The 14,860-nt window shown below is 38.5% G+C and overlaps 1 protein-coding gene across 1 annotated transcript in view; it reads right to left on the bottom strand.

Moving 5' to 3' along the window:
- Positions 1-14,778, bottom strand: part of LOC139980558 (ATPase MORC2A-like) — a 32,750-nt gene extending 17,972 nt beyond the window's left edge. Inside the window, exons 1-11 of the mRNA XM_071992284.1 lie at positions 12,283-14,778; positions 10,897-10,950; positions 10,543-10,577; positions 5,640-5,708; positions 4,916-5,006; positions 4,314-4,497; positions 3,473-3,566; positions 2,468-2,591; positions 1,807-1,935; positions 1,453-1,532; positions 790-872 (exon numbers count right to left, since the gene is read on the bottom strand). Of these exons, the coding sequence (XP_071848385.1) occupies positions 790-872; positions 1,453-1,532; positions 1,807-1,935; positions 2,468-2,591; positions 3,473-3,566; positions 4,314-4,497; positions 4,916-5,006; positions 5,640-5,708; positions 10,543-10,577; positions 10,897-10,950; positions 12,283-12,350 (1,011 nt within the window). The 5' untranslated portion in view covers positions 12,351-14,778. The remainder of the gene's footprint in view (positions 1-789; positions 873-1,452; positions 1,533-1,806; positions 1,936-2,467; positions 2,592-3,472; positions 3,567-4,313; positions 4,498-4,915; positions 5,007-5,639; positions 5,709-10,542; positions 10,578-10,896; positions 10,951-12,282) is intronic.
- Between the last annotated feature and the right edge of the window lie 82 nt (positions 14,779-14,860).

Raw genomic sequence — 14,860 nt, 5'->3', positions numbered from 1 at the left:
AATGTCAGGATGTGGACACAGTTTCTCCCATTTTATGGGAGCCAGCAATTTGGAAGTTAATATGATGCACATTGGAGATTAATTCCAGCAAACCACTCACAGAAATCTAGTAAAAGTGCAAATGTTCCATGTTATTGACCACTTAAGTACCCAACATGGCAGGTACACATGTCTTGTGTTAATATCATTTAGTTTAGTTTAGTAGAAAACAAGGATAAGGAGGGTCACTCAAGTCCCCATCAAGGACCCTATAAGAGAGAAAAAAACTGAAGACACAGACGCTCAGGCACGATTACAATGCTTATAGTGCTTGTCCAAAGCATTCTTAAACCCCAGTCACACTAATAGCAAGTACAATAATCCCTGGCAAACTGTTCCACTCATTCACTACCCTATTTGGAAAAAGTTATGCTGAATATTAATCCTACTTTGTGACTTTGAAGGTTTAGACAATGACCTCTGGTACAACTACTATTAGCAAACATGAAAAAGTCAGTGCAGGATAAATTGTCAAAACCATACACAATCTTGAAAATCTGAATCAAGTCACCACGTAACCTCCTAAGCTCCAGTGTGGTGAGATTAACAGTTGTAACCGCCTATAATAAGGAACACCCTTTAAGGAACTAATCATCCTAGTAGCCGTCCTCTGGACCTTTTCGAGTACTTCCTTATCCTTAGCAAAATATGGGTTCCTAGTCTGACCCTGACCTTTGACACAGATACAATGAATTGTGCAATGAGTTATATAGTGTAAGAATCAACAATCACAGAAGACTAGAAGCTCACCCTTGCTTCCTTTGATTTAGCATCCTTTCTCTTAATTTCAAGCTCTCTGGCAGTGCTTTGTGCTTCTCTGGCAATGTTCTCAGCTGTAGAAACAGAACAAAAACGCAGTTTATGATTTGATTCACTTCATAAAAAATGCACAAAACTTCACAGAATGGTATGATATTCCATTGTAAGCCAGGATTGTTCCACGGCAAGCTGCTGATGCATTACGCTTCACGTCAAAACAGACGAGGGCTACAGTTCCCCCCTGAGATGGATGTGAGATAGAAAGAGGATAGGAGGGGAGAGGATGAAAGGAGAGATGGGATTGTAGGGGTAGGGAATGTAGGTGGAGGTAATGCATGAGGAGGGTAGTGTAGGGGAGAGGAGAGAATAGGGGAGACAAGGGCAGCATAGGGGAGAGGAGGGGAGAGGAGGGGATAGCAGGGGAGTGCAAGGGTGATGGGAGAGTGCAGGGGAGTGCAAGGGAGAGGAGGGGACTGCAGGGGGACGAAGGAAGTGTAGTGGAGAGGAGGGGATTGATAGGGAGAGGAGGGGAGTGCAAGGGTGAGAGGGGAGTGCAGGGGAGAGGAGAGGCGAGGAGAGGGTATCCATGCATGGCAGAGCATGCTTCCCTGGGTTATTTTCTTGTCTAGGGTCAGAAGATCAAGAGACTATTACCTTTCTTTGCATCTTCTATGGCTTTGGCGGCAGCTTCTTCAGACCTCTTCTTAAAGCGATACGACGTAAACTCGTACATTCTACACAAAAGAGAAGATCCACATTCGGGTTGATACGCCGACTAGAAATAAACCTCCCCCACACCCCCTTTCCTCACCCATTTTGTCCTTGTGTTCGTTTGTAGCATGAATGTGGAGTATTCACAGAGGTATTCCTACATTGCAGGCCCAGGTTTGGAGTCATGTGCTAGGAGTATGGTTCAAAATTACATCTTCTATCTCTTAAAACATGGATTCATCCAGTTTTCGCTATTCTGGTTTTCCTTTCTATGTGATACATGACACCATTACTTACTTTGGTTTATACATCAAGTGTGTGAGTATCCTGGACTGCACCCTCTGACCCTGTATAAAGACTTTCATCCTCGGTTCAGAGTACAAGATGGATGCATAGCTGCATAACGATTTCCTCTCCGGTGCAACACTAAATGAAATAGAAACAGACATCGATGAACTGAATTAAAACAAAGAAATAAAAGGTGGTACATTGTTCAAGAGAGTACCTCAAACTGGATATATGACGGAACTACTTCTGGCTCTATGGCATCAGCCTCTGACGGAGGGGGAGGGAGGGGCGGGAGGTGGGCAGGAGTAGAGGTAGGCCCTCGTAGGTAAGCATCATTCATATATCATAACTAGACCACTCAGACCTGTCTACGTGAATTCTTATTTAGCTTTGAAATGGTGTGTTATATTTGTCCCAATTTTTAAATTTTTACTTTGCTAAAATTTTCTGTCAATAATATATTCCTGTCTGCTTCTGTGGTCGTCATGGGTGCTGCGTAGCACGATTCTCAAACCTAAATCAAACCCCATTATGGTTTAAAGAGGGAAAGTTAAGTTTCAGTTTGTAGATCCCTTTAGTGATGTTGCCATGACACCCTTTAAACCTATTTTATTTGACCTTTTTTAAATCTGATCCCATTCTTGAAGTTTCTTCGGCTCTCACAACTTACTAATCGTCTGCATCTTCAGACACCGGAGTACCGGCCGTGAGGATGTCATTCTGGTTCGAGACGATGTCCAATTCCGGTTGACCGTTGTCGCGGAGTTTGACGTGATAAATGATGACCAAAGTCCCTGGAGGAAATAGATTGGAAGAAGATATTACAAAATGTGAGGCAGAGGTCAGTGAGGCAGAGGTCAGATGTCACCTGGTCTCAGCTAACGGCTTAGAATTATCTTTAACATAATGGTACAAGTCAAGTAACCTTTGAGGTGACAAGACTATCATGCAAACGTTGACATTCATGTCCAATTCAACGACTAGTATGACTGACAAATTGTGATAAGTGAAATAATGTGAATCCAAACAACCATAACCTCTGCGATTTTGAAGGAAAATTTCTTTTATGCACAGACTGAATGCTGATATGTTACAAAAAACATCAAGAATAATATCTTAAAGAGAAACTTTCTGCACCATTGTTAGTTTACCAGAAAATCCTCTTATATTCAAGTGAATGCTCACCACTCCAATTGGCAGACCTACCAATTCTAGCCAATATACATGTATTATATCAGCTCCTCAAAAGATACTTTCACATCAAAACGAAAAAGAATTAGGTCTTGTTTCGTTAAAAAAAAAAAAAAAGTTCACATCTATGCATTCAAATTTTGTCATGAACAGATAACCCTGGATTTTTATCCTTTGGTGTTCTGTTGCTAATATAAATGTCAAAGAACAATTTTGATAGAATGATTCTGAATTTCGTACAGTAATTCATAAAGTTTTTAGCAATTAGACTATTATTTAAATGCGCTTAGTAAAAAAAAAACACCCAGTGAATGAAATGCAGTTATCGTATTTGAAACACTGTGTTCCCTCCCTTTAGACTAAGCACTAGAACTGTGTGAAAGTTTGTTGTGTTTCCATAGCAACTCTATTGTATGATGACTGTTGGCTTTTCAATCTTCTTTACCATGCAAACATCAAGACTTTAATGAACTTAGGAACTCACCCGAATTGGTCCTTATTCTTTGAAACTGCTCGAAAAAGTCGTCGTCGTTATTGAAAGGTGAATACCTGTATATGACTTCCATCTCCACTTGGTGCTGCAATAACAACAAAGGAAAGGAGAAAAGGACACTTATTTAACAAGAATGAGTTATAAAAACCATTCTACTTTCTCTTTCATTGAAGCAATTTTATTTCATGTAATTGCCAGCATGTAATTACCTTGATTAAAATGGAAATTAAAGAACAACCGACAGGGAAGTGAAAACTCTTATTAAGTACACAGAAATGGTACACTAGCAGCTTTACCAGTGACTGTTTTGGGTACACAGAAATGGTACACTAGCAGCTACACCAGTGACTGCTTTGAGTTCACAGAAATGGTACACTAGCAGCTATACCAGTGACTGTTTTGAGTTCACAGAAATGGTACCCTAGCAGCTATACCAGTGACTGTTTTGAGTTTGGGTAGGGGAGTAGGTAAATGAAAGTGCAGCTTGAGATAACCACAAGTTAGGCATGGAGAATACTCTTGTACTCCTCTATCAACCCCTTTAATTATCGTTCAAGACATTCACTTTCTCCTCTCAGCAGTTTGGTTGGTATTGGTTTCATGAGAAATGATGGCATACTGTGACTTCTGCGATTGACCCATTTTGCGTTGCACTGTAACTACACAGAATTATATTTACCCCTCTCATGGTCTCTGGCTAGGGCACAGTATGCAGTAATTTCATTAAGGCAGAAACCATTCACACACACACCCACCCTCCCCTCCCCCCCCCACCAACCACCACACATCCATCCCCAAACCATATTCTTTTGTTACACCATGTACTACACACCCTTGCTTTCTCCTCTGCTGTCTTGGCTAATGGTCTCTGATTTCTGGAATCAAAGGATGGCATGGGTACGATGACCTCTTTGATCTGTTCTTCCTCCAGGAAGGTTCTTGACATCATGATACAAGTCATCGTCTGGCCTTGTTTGGTGAAGAGGATGAAATCACGACCGACTCTCATAGCACCGCTGGAAAGTTAACATTGACATAAAAAAAAATTAAAAAAATTTAGGAGATAAAAGTTGCATCTCAATCTATAAACTCATTTAGCTCTCACATGAGAGAATTACCCACTAAAAATTTAATTATTAATTAATTGCATAGCATAACATGAAGGTGCCTAAAGTGCTCAAGAAGGTATGTATACCTCAAATGATATTTTATAAACCTTCTCATTTCTCAAAACCGAAAAGTGCCCCCCCCCCGACACCCCCAAAAATATCCTCCCCAATAGAGAAACACAAATCAGTACAGGGAAAGTGGTACCCACCTAAAATAGCATTCTGGAGTTGAAAATGGTCACACCCCTTCTCAACCCCCTGCCTCGCCCTACCCCCTCCAACCCCTCAATATATAGAACAATGCAATATGTGAATGAGTACTTACGATTTTAGGCCATTTCCATACTGCCCTATGTATTGGCCCTCTGTGCCTCTTTTTGAAGATTCACCGAACAGAATGACAGAGCTAGCTTTTCCTGTTAATAGAGTGCAAGAAGAATACGTATCAAGCTGCTTGCATTGCTGTGTCATGTGATACAAGGATTGTCTGATTAAGGAATATATATATATTGATTATAAATTTGTTATTTTGTCCCCATCTCCACCACCTCTCCCCCCCCCCCAAAAAAAAATTGATTTGAAATCCTTTGAGCATTACTTGAGCGAATCACCTCAGAACAGAACTGCCCCATGTGTGGATTTTACTCACAAACGAAAAACACTGTAGTACTCTGTGCAGAATAGTGATACTCTTCACAAAGATAAAAAAGGGGGGGGGGGGGAAAGTAAGCCGCCTCCATTATTGAAAATAATTCAGACAAGAAACCTGTTTTCATTTTTTTATAAGTTGGCTTTTACCTCTCACGGTTCACCTTTGTTGTCATATGACTGTGAATTTATCCCATCCAATAACGTTAGGATACTGAACACATCTTACTGATGGCAAATGGAAAGTGTTCCTTTTTAAACTAAAATCATGCACAAAGTTTATCAACATGGAATGAAATAATTTGTACTGTCAAGTCATTTTGAAGTATTGATGATACAGGGTCAAGTTTCTACATCTCTAACTCTATACCGAAACATTGAACAACTCCATTAGGACTTACCGGGGCTCATTCCTTCCCCGTTATCGAGGAAGCATAGTTGAAATCCACCTCTGACATTCTCATCCTTAACTGTACAGGGGGAAAAAAGAAAGCCAAAAAAAACAACTCAATTTTTTGCTAAATTTTAGTTTGAAAATTAACCTTCATACCAGTTGGGATTTTCACTCTCACTTACAGGATATGAACGGTTAGATCATAATCTAATAATATATTTTAATAATCACAAAAAGTAAAAGAAATGAGCTTCTGACATAAATCTCACCAACTAACACTACCTTAAAGGCTTAAAAGAGTCGCCCGAAACCACGTGCCGCGCTCTAGAAAAGTTAACTTTCCGTCGCTTGCAAGTGAAGTTTTTTTCTTGTCGCTACAAAATGCAGACAGTAATGAAACGTGATACCTTGTTATCTTTTATCTAGACCTGAGATGTCCATCTCTGGTATGTACACTGTGTTGTGGGTATTGACCTTAGCTGTATGTATTGACTGTACACTAGTGTCTAATTACTGACAGTAGCAAGCTGTGTGTGTATTTTCTGAGATCGATGGTGGTGTTTAACACTTCTGTTACACCTTGTTCGAAACTAGGTCAGAATACCTGCATTAGATGTTTCTTTGTGCGCGAGTCTTCACACCCTTTAACGTGTCTGAAATGTTGGGCTAGAACTTGCTTTGAACCATTCACCGCAACTTTGTGAGGTTTATTTGTATACTTTGTAAGCTATTTGCCCTGACCAGGGATCCAACACCAATATTCGTTTGATATGACCCAGAAAGTGGATGGGCTTTGATAGGACATTATGACTTTTATTCGTATATGTAAACAAATGAACAATTGGATTGTAAACACACTTGAAAAGAGCAAAGAATTTTTCTGCTCTTTTCAGACCTGTTTATAATTTCCCAATTAGTTCTCCGTCATTAATAAGCTTACATGTTATCTCAATGAGATGAAATCTGAGGTCTCATAGCAGCCGCTGATAGCGATGTTGTTTAAATGTTAAAACCATTTTGGATGAGCTAAAGAAGAGATGGAAAGTTAATGGCCCATAAAAAAAATGTGTTTCATTAGCTTGACTAGCCATAGAGAGTTAAAAAGTTCTGAGAATTTCTGATCTGTGCTATTCATCTGATTAGTTACAGTACAGTATATAGAAGTATAGGTAATCAAAAAATTTACTATCAAAAGGTGTCCTAATTAAAGAACAGTTTGATGTTAGGTTTGTAATAAAAAAACCTTGATTTATTTACTTCATCTTGGGTTTGATGAAAGCAGTTGTATGCCGTGCTGTAATGGGTTTTTGACTGGAGTCACAGAGTTCAAAGGTCAAGTGACTCCAGGTGTGTAAACAACAGGTGTGTATACTTTTCCGCTGTTGAAATGAACAGTTACTAGAGTCAATGACTCAGGGATATGCAACAGCCAGCTCCACTTAACTTTTAAATGTAGTGAGTGGTTATACAACTGGCTGTATGTCACTGATAACAGTAGAAGTCAGTGCAGAGGTATTAGTAAATGGGACTGAGGTGATATTCTGTGGAAATAACCAGTTACTAGAGTCAATGACTCAGGGATCTCACTTAAAACAGCCAGCTCCACTTAACTTTCCAATGTAGTGAGTGGTTATACAACTGGCTGTATGTCACTGATAACAGTAGAAGTCAGTGCAGAGGTATTAGTAAATGGGACTGAGGTGATATCCCCCCCCCCCCTCCCTCCATTTGCAAGAAATGATAAGTTTTAGGGCATTCATAATACCATGTCAAAGGTCTCATATGTGAGAAATCTTGAGAATCTTCACAAAGTCAATGTGTTACTTTCTTGCCATCACTAAAACTAAATTACTTATATTCTCTCTGAAATCTCATCCCAGCTGCTTTCAGTATTGTATTAGATGAAACTGCATATTATGCAAGGTACATTTTATTGTAATGTGTCTGGCACTCCCAGTAAAGAGTTGTTTAATAGAAGTTTTCACCAACTTAGGGCTGTTGGTAGAGCACAAGACATGAATTCCAAAGGTTGCTGGTTTGAATCCTGTTCCAGTCAATGCTGTTTTTGCTCATTTCATCTTGTAAGATGTGATAGAGTATCGTGAATAAGGTACCATGTCAATTGCAGGAAGCTGAGGGGGCTGCAGCCTCTTATAGCCAGCTCACAAAATCCTGTGCTGTGTATAGTTTTACACAAAAAGGCACAGTAGGATCTGAGGAGATAATCTCTATCATTTCATCTTGTAAGATGTGATAGCGTATCGTGAATAAGGTACCATGTCAAATGTAGGAAGCTGAGGGGGCTACAGCCTCTTATAGCCAGCTCACATAATCCTCTGCGCTGTGCATAGTTTTACACAAAAGGCACAGTAGGGTCTGAGGAGATAATACCTATCATTTCATCTTGTAAGATGTGAGTATCGTGAATCTTGTAGGATCTGTAGGATCCGAGGAGATAATCCCTATCATTTGATATTGATTCATTCTAACTGAGCAGACTTTTGTAGCATGTCTGTTTGACACAAAGCCCTAAAGGATACATACGGTGTAAGAAGCAGTGAATATTGCAAGCCACTCTTATTCCCACATCGTATAAATGATTGCTTAGTGTCATTTAACAAGCTAAGCATCTTTCGGGACGCTTGTGTTGATCCAGTGTGTTATTATAAAACTGCATATTACAAACCCCAGAGAGTATTAGCGATAGCGATAACAATCTATGCTATATACTTCCTGGGTAACGTATCTTTCCTTCGTAGAAGGAAATGAAAAGCAGTATTGTACAGGAATATTTAGCCTTCCATACCTTAGCAATGTCACTGTGAGCCTGAGGAAATACAGGTTTCCTGCATTTACTGACTGATATATTACTCTGCAGATAACATGATGTCTGCAGATAACATGAATTCAAACTTGATAACAATCTATGTACTTTCTGTGCAATGAATGTAGCTGCTTGTACGATTAACATTGAAGGAAGTCAAATGCAGACAGAGCACTTCGATTCAGGGAATGACTTAGTGATAACATTCTGGGTAGCAGTTTGGAATGATCTGAACTTCATCTATTATAAAACTCTATGGTTTCTGTGTACAGCAACAACTACATCTTTGCACTGCTATGTAGCAGTGTGCCCATTTTGCATAGCAAGTTTGTCATGCAATACAGGATTGATTAATCCATGCTAGGATATATAACTTATCATGCTTTTACAAAGTAATTGAATTGTATTCTGAATCATAGTTGCATGCTTTTCTAGCCATACTGTATTTTGTCTTGGAACCATTTGAAATTTACAGTTGGCGTGAATCAATTCAAATGTTCCAAAGCTGTTCTTATCGTGGTCGATAAACATTTCTCCCTTCAACAAGACAAAAAATAGTGATGCAATACAGAAAAGTGAAAAACATTTATTTTACCTTGAACTTTCAAACATATCAAACAAAAGAAGGATATTTATTTGCAAAAGTACAATTATAAGACAAGACATCACAGCAAGGCTTTTTCAACACGGGTAACATACGCCTTGCATGTAAGACATGCATTTCTCTGTACTTTGTTAATTGCTTGTATTAATCACCTGTCTATCTACTTTACATACATCTATATACACAAGAAATGGACATTTACTTCAACTCTGAAAAAGTACCTCAACTTTGACTAATGAGATATACAGCAAGATACAGTTCATGTATTATATGAATACACACAATTTTATTTGTTTCATGTATCATTTTATACAAAATTCTATACCAGTGCTTCATATCTCAAGAGTCCAGGCTCATTTCCAATAATGAAGGGAAGTAATTTGTTATTTAATATATAAAGTATGCTAATAAAAAATAAAAAAATCTGATACAGTTATAACCCAATCCCACACATACTGTATATATGTTAAATATGTAAAAATGACACAGTTCTCTAAGGAACTCATTTTATTAAGAATGCATTTTATCCTTGAAGTACAATGGTACAAATACCATCATAGTTTGTACGAACATAGTAATTAATAACAAAGTGAGGGGAAAACATATACTATTAGCAAAGATTACTGCAGTTTCCATAATGGTACTAATACTTCATCTGTATTTGAAAATAAATAATTTCCTTATTAGCTAGAACACTAATGAAACTAGCTGTTTGCTTCAGGAAGAGTCATAGGATCTTCTCCAAATGATGTGCTTTCCGTTATCCAGCATTATATTACATGCATGTGATGAAACATGATTATAAGAGGTCAGCAGTAGATTCCTAATGACGAAATTTACATATGATGCAAACAGCCTCACAACAATAGCCACAACTAATTCAAAAACAATTAGAGAGTGATTTCCTATTCTTAGTTTCCATATCACAGTAAGTGCTCTGTAGTAACTGGGACCATCGACACACAAACATGATAGATTTGATGTGAAAGTACGTATAGTAAGATAAGCTAGTAAATGCTATCTTCATCTGACGACATCTCTGCACAGGGGAGACATTTTAACGGTGTGGAATGCAAATTGCAAAAGGAAAGCTGTCGTGGACTGGCTTAAGGGTGCTTATTTGTTACTAAACATTCTTAACTGAACTATACAAAACATGCTGGACATCACATGAAATTCAAAGCACACTATACATATTCTCTCCTGAGAAATAAATTGAACCTGCATTGCAAAGCACAATGAACATATAGATAGACAAGTTGAAACGCATGATACAGCAAAAGAGAACTTCAGCAGCTCCATTATATTTCTGACAAACTATTCAAAAACCAAAATCGCTGCTACATAAAATGTGAACACCAAATTACACCTGTCCCATAAAGATGAAAACTCAACCAAATGGCTGTTCACGCTACAGAATGATTACTCAAATCACTACTGTTTGTTAAAATGTTTTTTTTGGACAGTTACTTGACTACTTACCAGTGAAAATATCCATTCTTGTTGCTCGTGCATCCCTGCAATCAAATAAAATTGAACGCTCTTCACTATCAATATCAGTCAATTTTTTTATGTTAATCTTGTGGTAAAATATTTATTATTTCAATTTTTCATTTCCTCATTTATTTATATCAGTATGTTAATTTTGTAACAGAAATATAACGGTTACATATCTTTTATATCACAAGGCGTAATTCTATCTACTTTCAATTGTTCATGTATTTAAATGTAAGACTTCATTACCTCTGCATGATTCATTTCAATAAATTATGAAATTGATGAAGAACTAATCTGTAATGTCTTTCAAAAGGGAACATGAAAAGTTGTGGAACAAACCTTGAATTATCCAGTAACTCTGCCATAGCACCAAACAGAAAGTCATGGGATGTTCTGCAACAAACAACACATTTATGCATATAGTGGAAAACTTATGTCAATGTTATTAAATACATACTTAGTCCACCTCTGTGGCATTGGAAAGTTCAAGAAAAGATTTACCCTACATGATACAAGAGAAATCTTTACATCTGCTGGTTGGATTCTGGATCAGGTATGGAACAGTGTGGAGGAAAGACATTTAGTATTTGACACGCTGTGATACTATGACTACATGTGATCTGTATATGTTGCAACGCTTCATTATCTGTTAAGCATTCTTTTGAGATGTTATTCATTATCAGAATGTAACCATTGTTATGATTGTATGAACTGGAACAGGCTATGGAAGGATAAACTGCCCATCTACTGAGGGTCCAAAGGAGTCACTGCTCAAGTTCTGTCTCTTGTCCACTGTTTGTTTAAGATTTTGATATTATGAGTAAATTATTATCAAGGAGGCAAAGCTATAGTTAATTGAATGTTATGAAACCCCTACATCCTGATGTTATTCTGCCGCAGAATGCTTCCATTGTAGCCAGTATGCACTGTTGTACAGACTGGAAATGAGTATGGAATGATAAACTTGTTGGTCTACTGTGGGCCTGTAGCAGTCAGTGTTAAAGTTCTCTATCTCTGGTCCATTGTTTGTTTATAATTTGGATATTATGAACAAAGCGTCATTGTAATACAAAGCCGTTGCTGGCCTAATCAGTTATTTGCCGAAATATGTTGAGTGTCAACAGTTTCATTGATGGATGTTCAATGTTGGTATAAAGATATCATTGGTTTATTCATGTGAAAGGGGCATTAATTTTTGGGTCCGGGATGAAGGCCGTGAAATTTTGAATTCAAGAAAAGTCAACATCTGAGAAACACCACAATACATCAGGTGCTTGACACCTTAAGATGGTGATTCAAATGTTTATACTAAGCATCATATCGAAACTGACCATTGAATACCATTTTACACAAACCCATGCAAGTATGCAACAAACACTAGAGTGTGCAATCCTAAGCAAATTTCCTTCTAAGCCTGTACGTATCTCATTTGTCAAAGTAACTAATATCAATATCTAGATGCAAATAATTCACAGCATCATAGGCATGATGTTTCCCTCTCCATGAAGTATTTGTAACTTATCAAAATCTGCAATGGTTATAATGAAAATGTATAGTCTATGCCTAATGATAATGCTACACACATGCATGCTACACATTGCGTCAGTGACACAAGGAAACTCGTCACCATGTCAGAGAATCCATTTGCACCATTCCGAGATGCGTTTACTCATGTGGAGAGTTTATGGCGGTAATGGTATAAAATGGCGGCGCCTTGTCACTCACGAGGTAGAATGGAGAAAGTCGAACGTTAGCCCAGCTCGACTAAGGCCTTGATAACCACCGAGTGCCATAATGGGCGAACTTCTGAATCGAACTTCGGATACCAGTTGTTCAATTCAATAAGTTGGCATGGGCCTAGATCGTTGACAGTTGACCAACAGCGACTGGTAGTATTTCATAGGCCTCGTCAACATCAGTTTTTAGACCCGACCAGCAAACATCTTTCTTTTTGCATTGGCATTTCGTTGATCTGGTTGCAAAGAAGGAGTCAGAACTGCCAGTATACTTGGGTATATATGATGAGCGTACCAGCTGCGTTGTAGCTTAGGCCTCTTATATAGCCAAGGCACATTGATTTAGGTTAACACGTTGGGTGGGTCGTTTGGAGCTGCAAGCTTGGGTTAGTCGTTGCTCGCCAGACGCACATGAGACGGATCCCAGCTTCACCGATTTACTTCGAAAAGATATTCAGCCGTAAACTTATTAAACTTCGCTGTTAGTTTGCAGAGATGGTGAAACTTTTTTTACTGCCACGACCATTACTCAATAATTACATACACTATTGAGATGATCAGAGATGTTCCTTTCGAAACTGGTAATCACAAATCTGCGTTTTGCACACTTACTTAGCGTGCATATATATGGTAAATAATATAAGCGCATGTATAATCCGCCTCATGCTCGAGCTCTTGTCTGTCTCTCCACACCAATATTCTTGCGCACTTAGTCTTAGCTAAAATAGGGCGTAACAAATCATTCCTATTTCATGCCGAAAAGATTACGTCCGGCTCAACCCTTCACACATAATTGACTTCGAATTCCGATATCATTTTCTTGCAAAAGCAAATTTCAAATCTGACGACCCTCTAAAGTCAGGCAAAGGTACAATCTCGACGGTGCCTCTTTCTTGTAGCTTTGCATGCATTACACATATAGTAAACAAGATTCCAGTTCGTTCTTTGTTTCTTTATCGTGTAAAATACTCTCATCGAACACAGTACAACCATCCGCGAGTACTCGTGGTCGGCCACGTACATGCGTACCTAATAAGCCCCTATGTAATTGTACACGCCCAATTAGAAATACCTAGCACGCACTCAGCTCGCCATACTCCGTGTGAGACCTTCAACGAGAACGTCCACATTTCTTTCATATCATTATAGCAACGACTTCTGCATTCTCATTGGCATGCATCGTTCTGCGGTCTGTATTAGGCGAATTAAGGCAACCTTATAATTGTCATGTCAAATCCCATAAATTGACCTGACATACCATCGTGAAGAGACGTCGCCAACATACAGTATTCATAGTCTACTGCCTACCAACGTACAACATCGTCATTACTGCTTCAATTTGACTTGGCCAGCGTTACCAAAGAGAAAACAGGTACAACCGTTGTTGCTGATTCCGCATTTCACATTCAATTTCCATTTTGATTCGGGTCGGGTGCCGCAGTACGAGTTATAACTGTCAGACTGCCAGTGAGCGGGATTTGCTTTGGTTGGAACACGGTTATAATTTCGTTCTAAAGGCTGTGGAGAACTGGATTTCTTTGTCCAGTAAAATAAAATGCTTTGTCACGCCATTGCCAGTGTTGTTTCCATATCGATGTAAGACAGTCAACTACGTACGTACACAACGAAAATACAGCCGTGTGTATTGTGGGAGCTTTCAACAACTGTTTACATTGGATAGCATCTATCTCTAGTTTTAATTCTAGTTTTCGTCTAGTTTAAAACCAGTGTTGACAGTTATGTGACGCAGCATAAGCAATGCTGTTCTACAATACATAACGTTTGTGTCCTTTCTATGCTCAGACTGAATCCAGTATGTCTTGTGTTACGTTAGCTATCCCTGTGTACATCATAAAGATATGCGGGTTGCACAAGACTATTGGTTTCAGCATCGTTTTGCTGTACATGTTTGTATTGTAATATTCCCCAATATTGTTAATATACGTATATGTATATCTTGAATTCGTTTGTTTGTATAATCGTTCCCATATATTGGCAGTGTCGATAAGTAAATGTCGATTGTCCGCTGCTACTTAGAAAACGGTTTCAATAGTTATACTCGAATAGCCAGTATAAATCTCTCGCCGTTTAGTGTGACCATTCATGTCGATACTGTAACGTTACCATTTTAACCCTCACAATACACACAGAGGCGTCTAAATCGCATACTTGTCTTATTCGTTCGCATGGCTGTTACAGCGCGGTTGCTAATGTATCATGATTAATATTGCACTATCATACGGAAGTTTGTTGGCGGAATACAAAAAAGAAAATGCCGGCGACCTTGAGTGGCGCTATTGCGATTTATATTGTATTGTAGCAAGTGACACGGATTTAGCTCGTTTCTCAAAGTTCAAGTAGTACTTTGCGTTTCGAAGTCAAGAATTGTTTAAAGTGTAGTTTGAATGTTTGCATGGGAAGTTGTTTATTTTGAGATAAAATATCACAAATTCATGGGAGAGATCATTAATAAGCTCCATCTATGAGATAGGAATATGGATAGGTGTTGATCAGTTTCAATTTCGATCATTCAATACTGAATACGCTTGCTAATGTGTTGCCACAGG

This window comes from Apostichopus japonicus, chromosome 15 (assembly GCF_037975245.1).
Source record: "Apostichopus japonicus isolate 1M-3 chromosome 15, ASM3797524v1, whole genome shotgun sequence".
NCBI lineage: Eukaryota > Metazoa > Echinodermata > Holothuroidea > Aspidochirotida > Stichopodidae > Apostichopus > Apostichopus japonicus.
The sequence above is the reverse complement of the archived record's forward strand: the minus strand, read 5'-3'. Positions and strand labels throughout refer to the sequence as shown.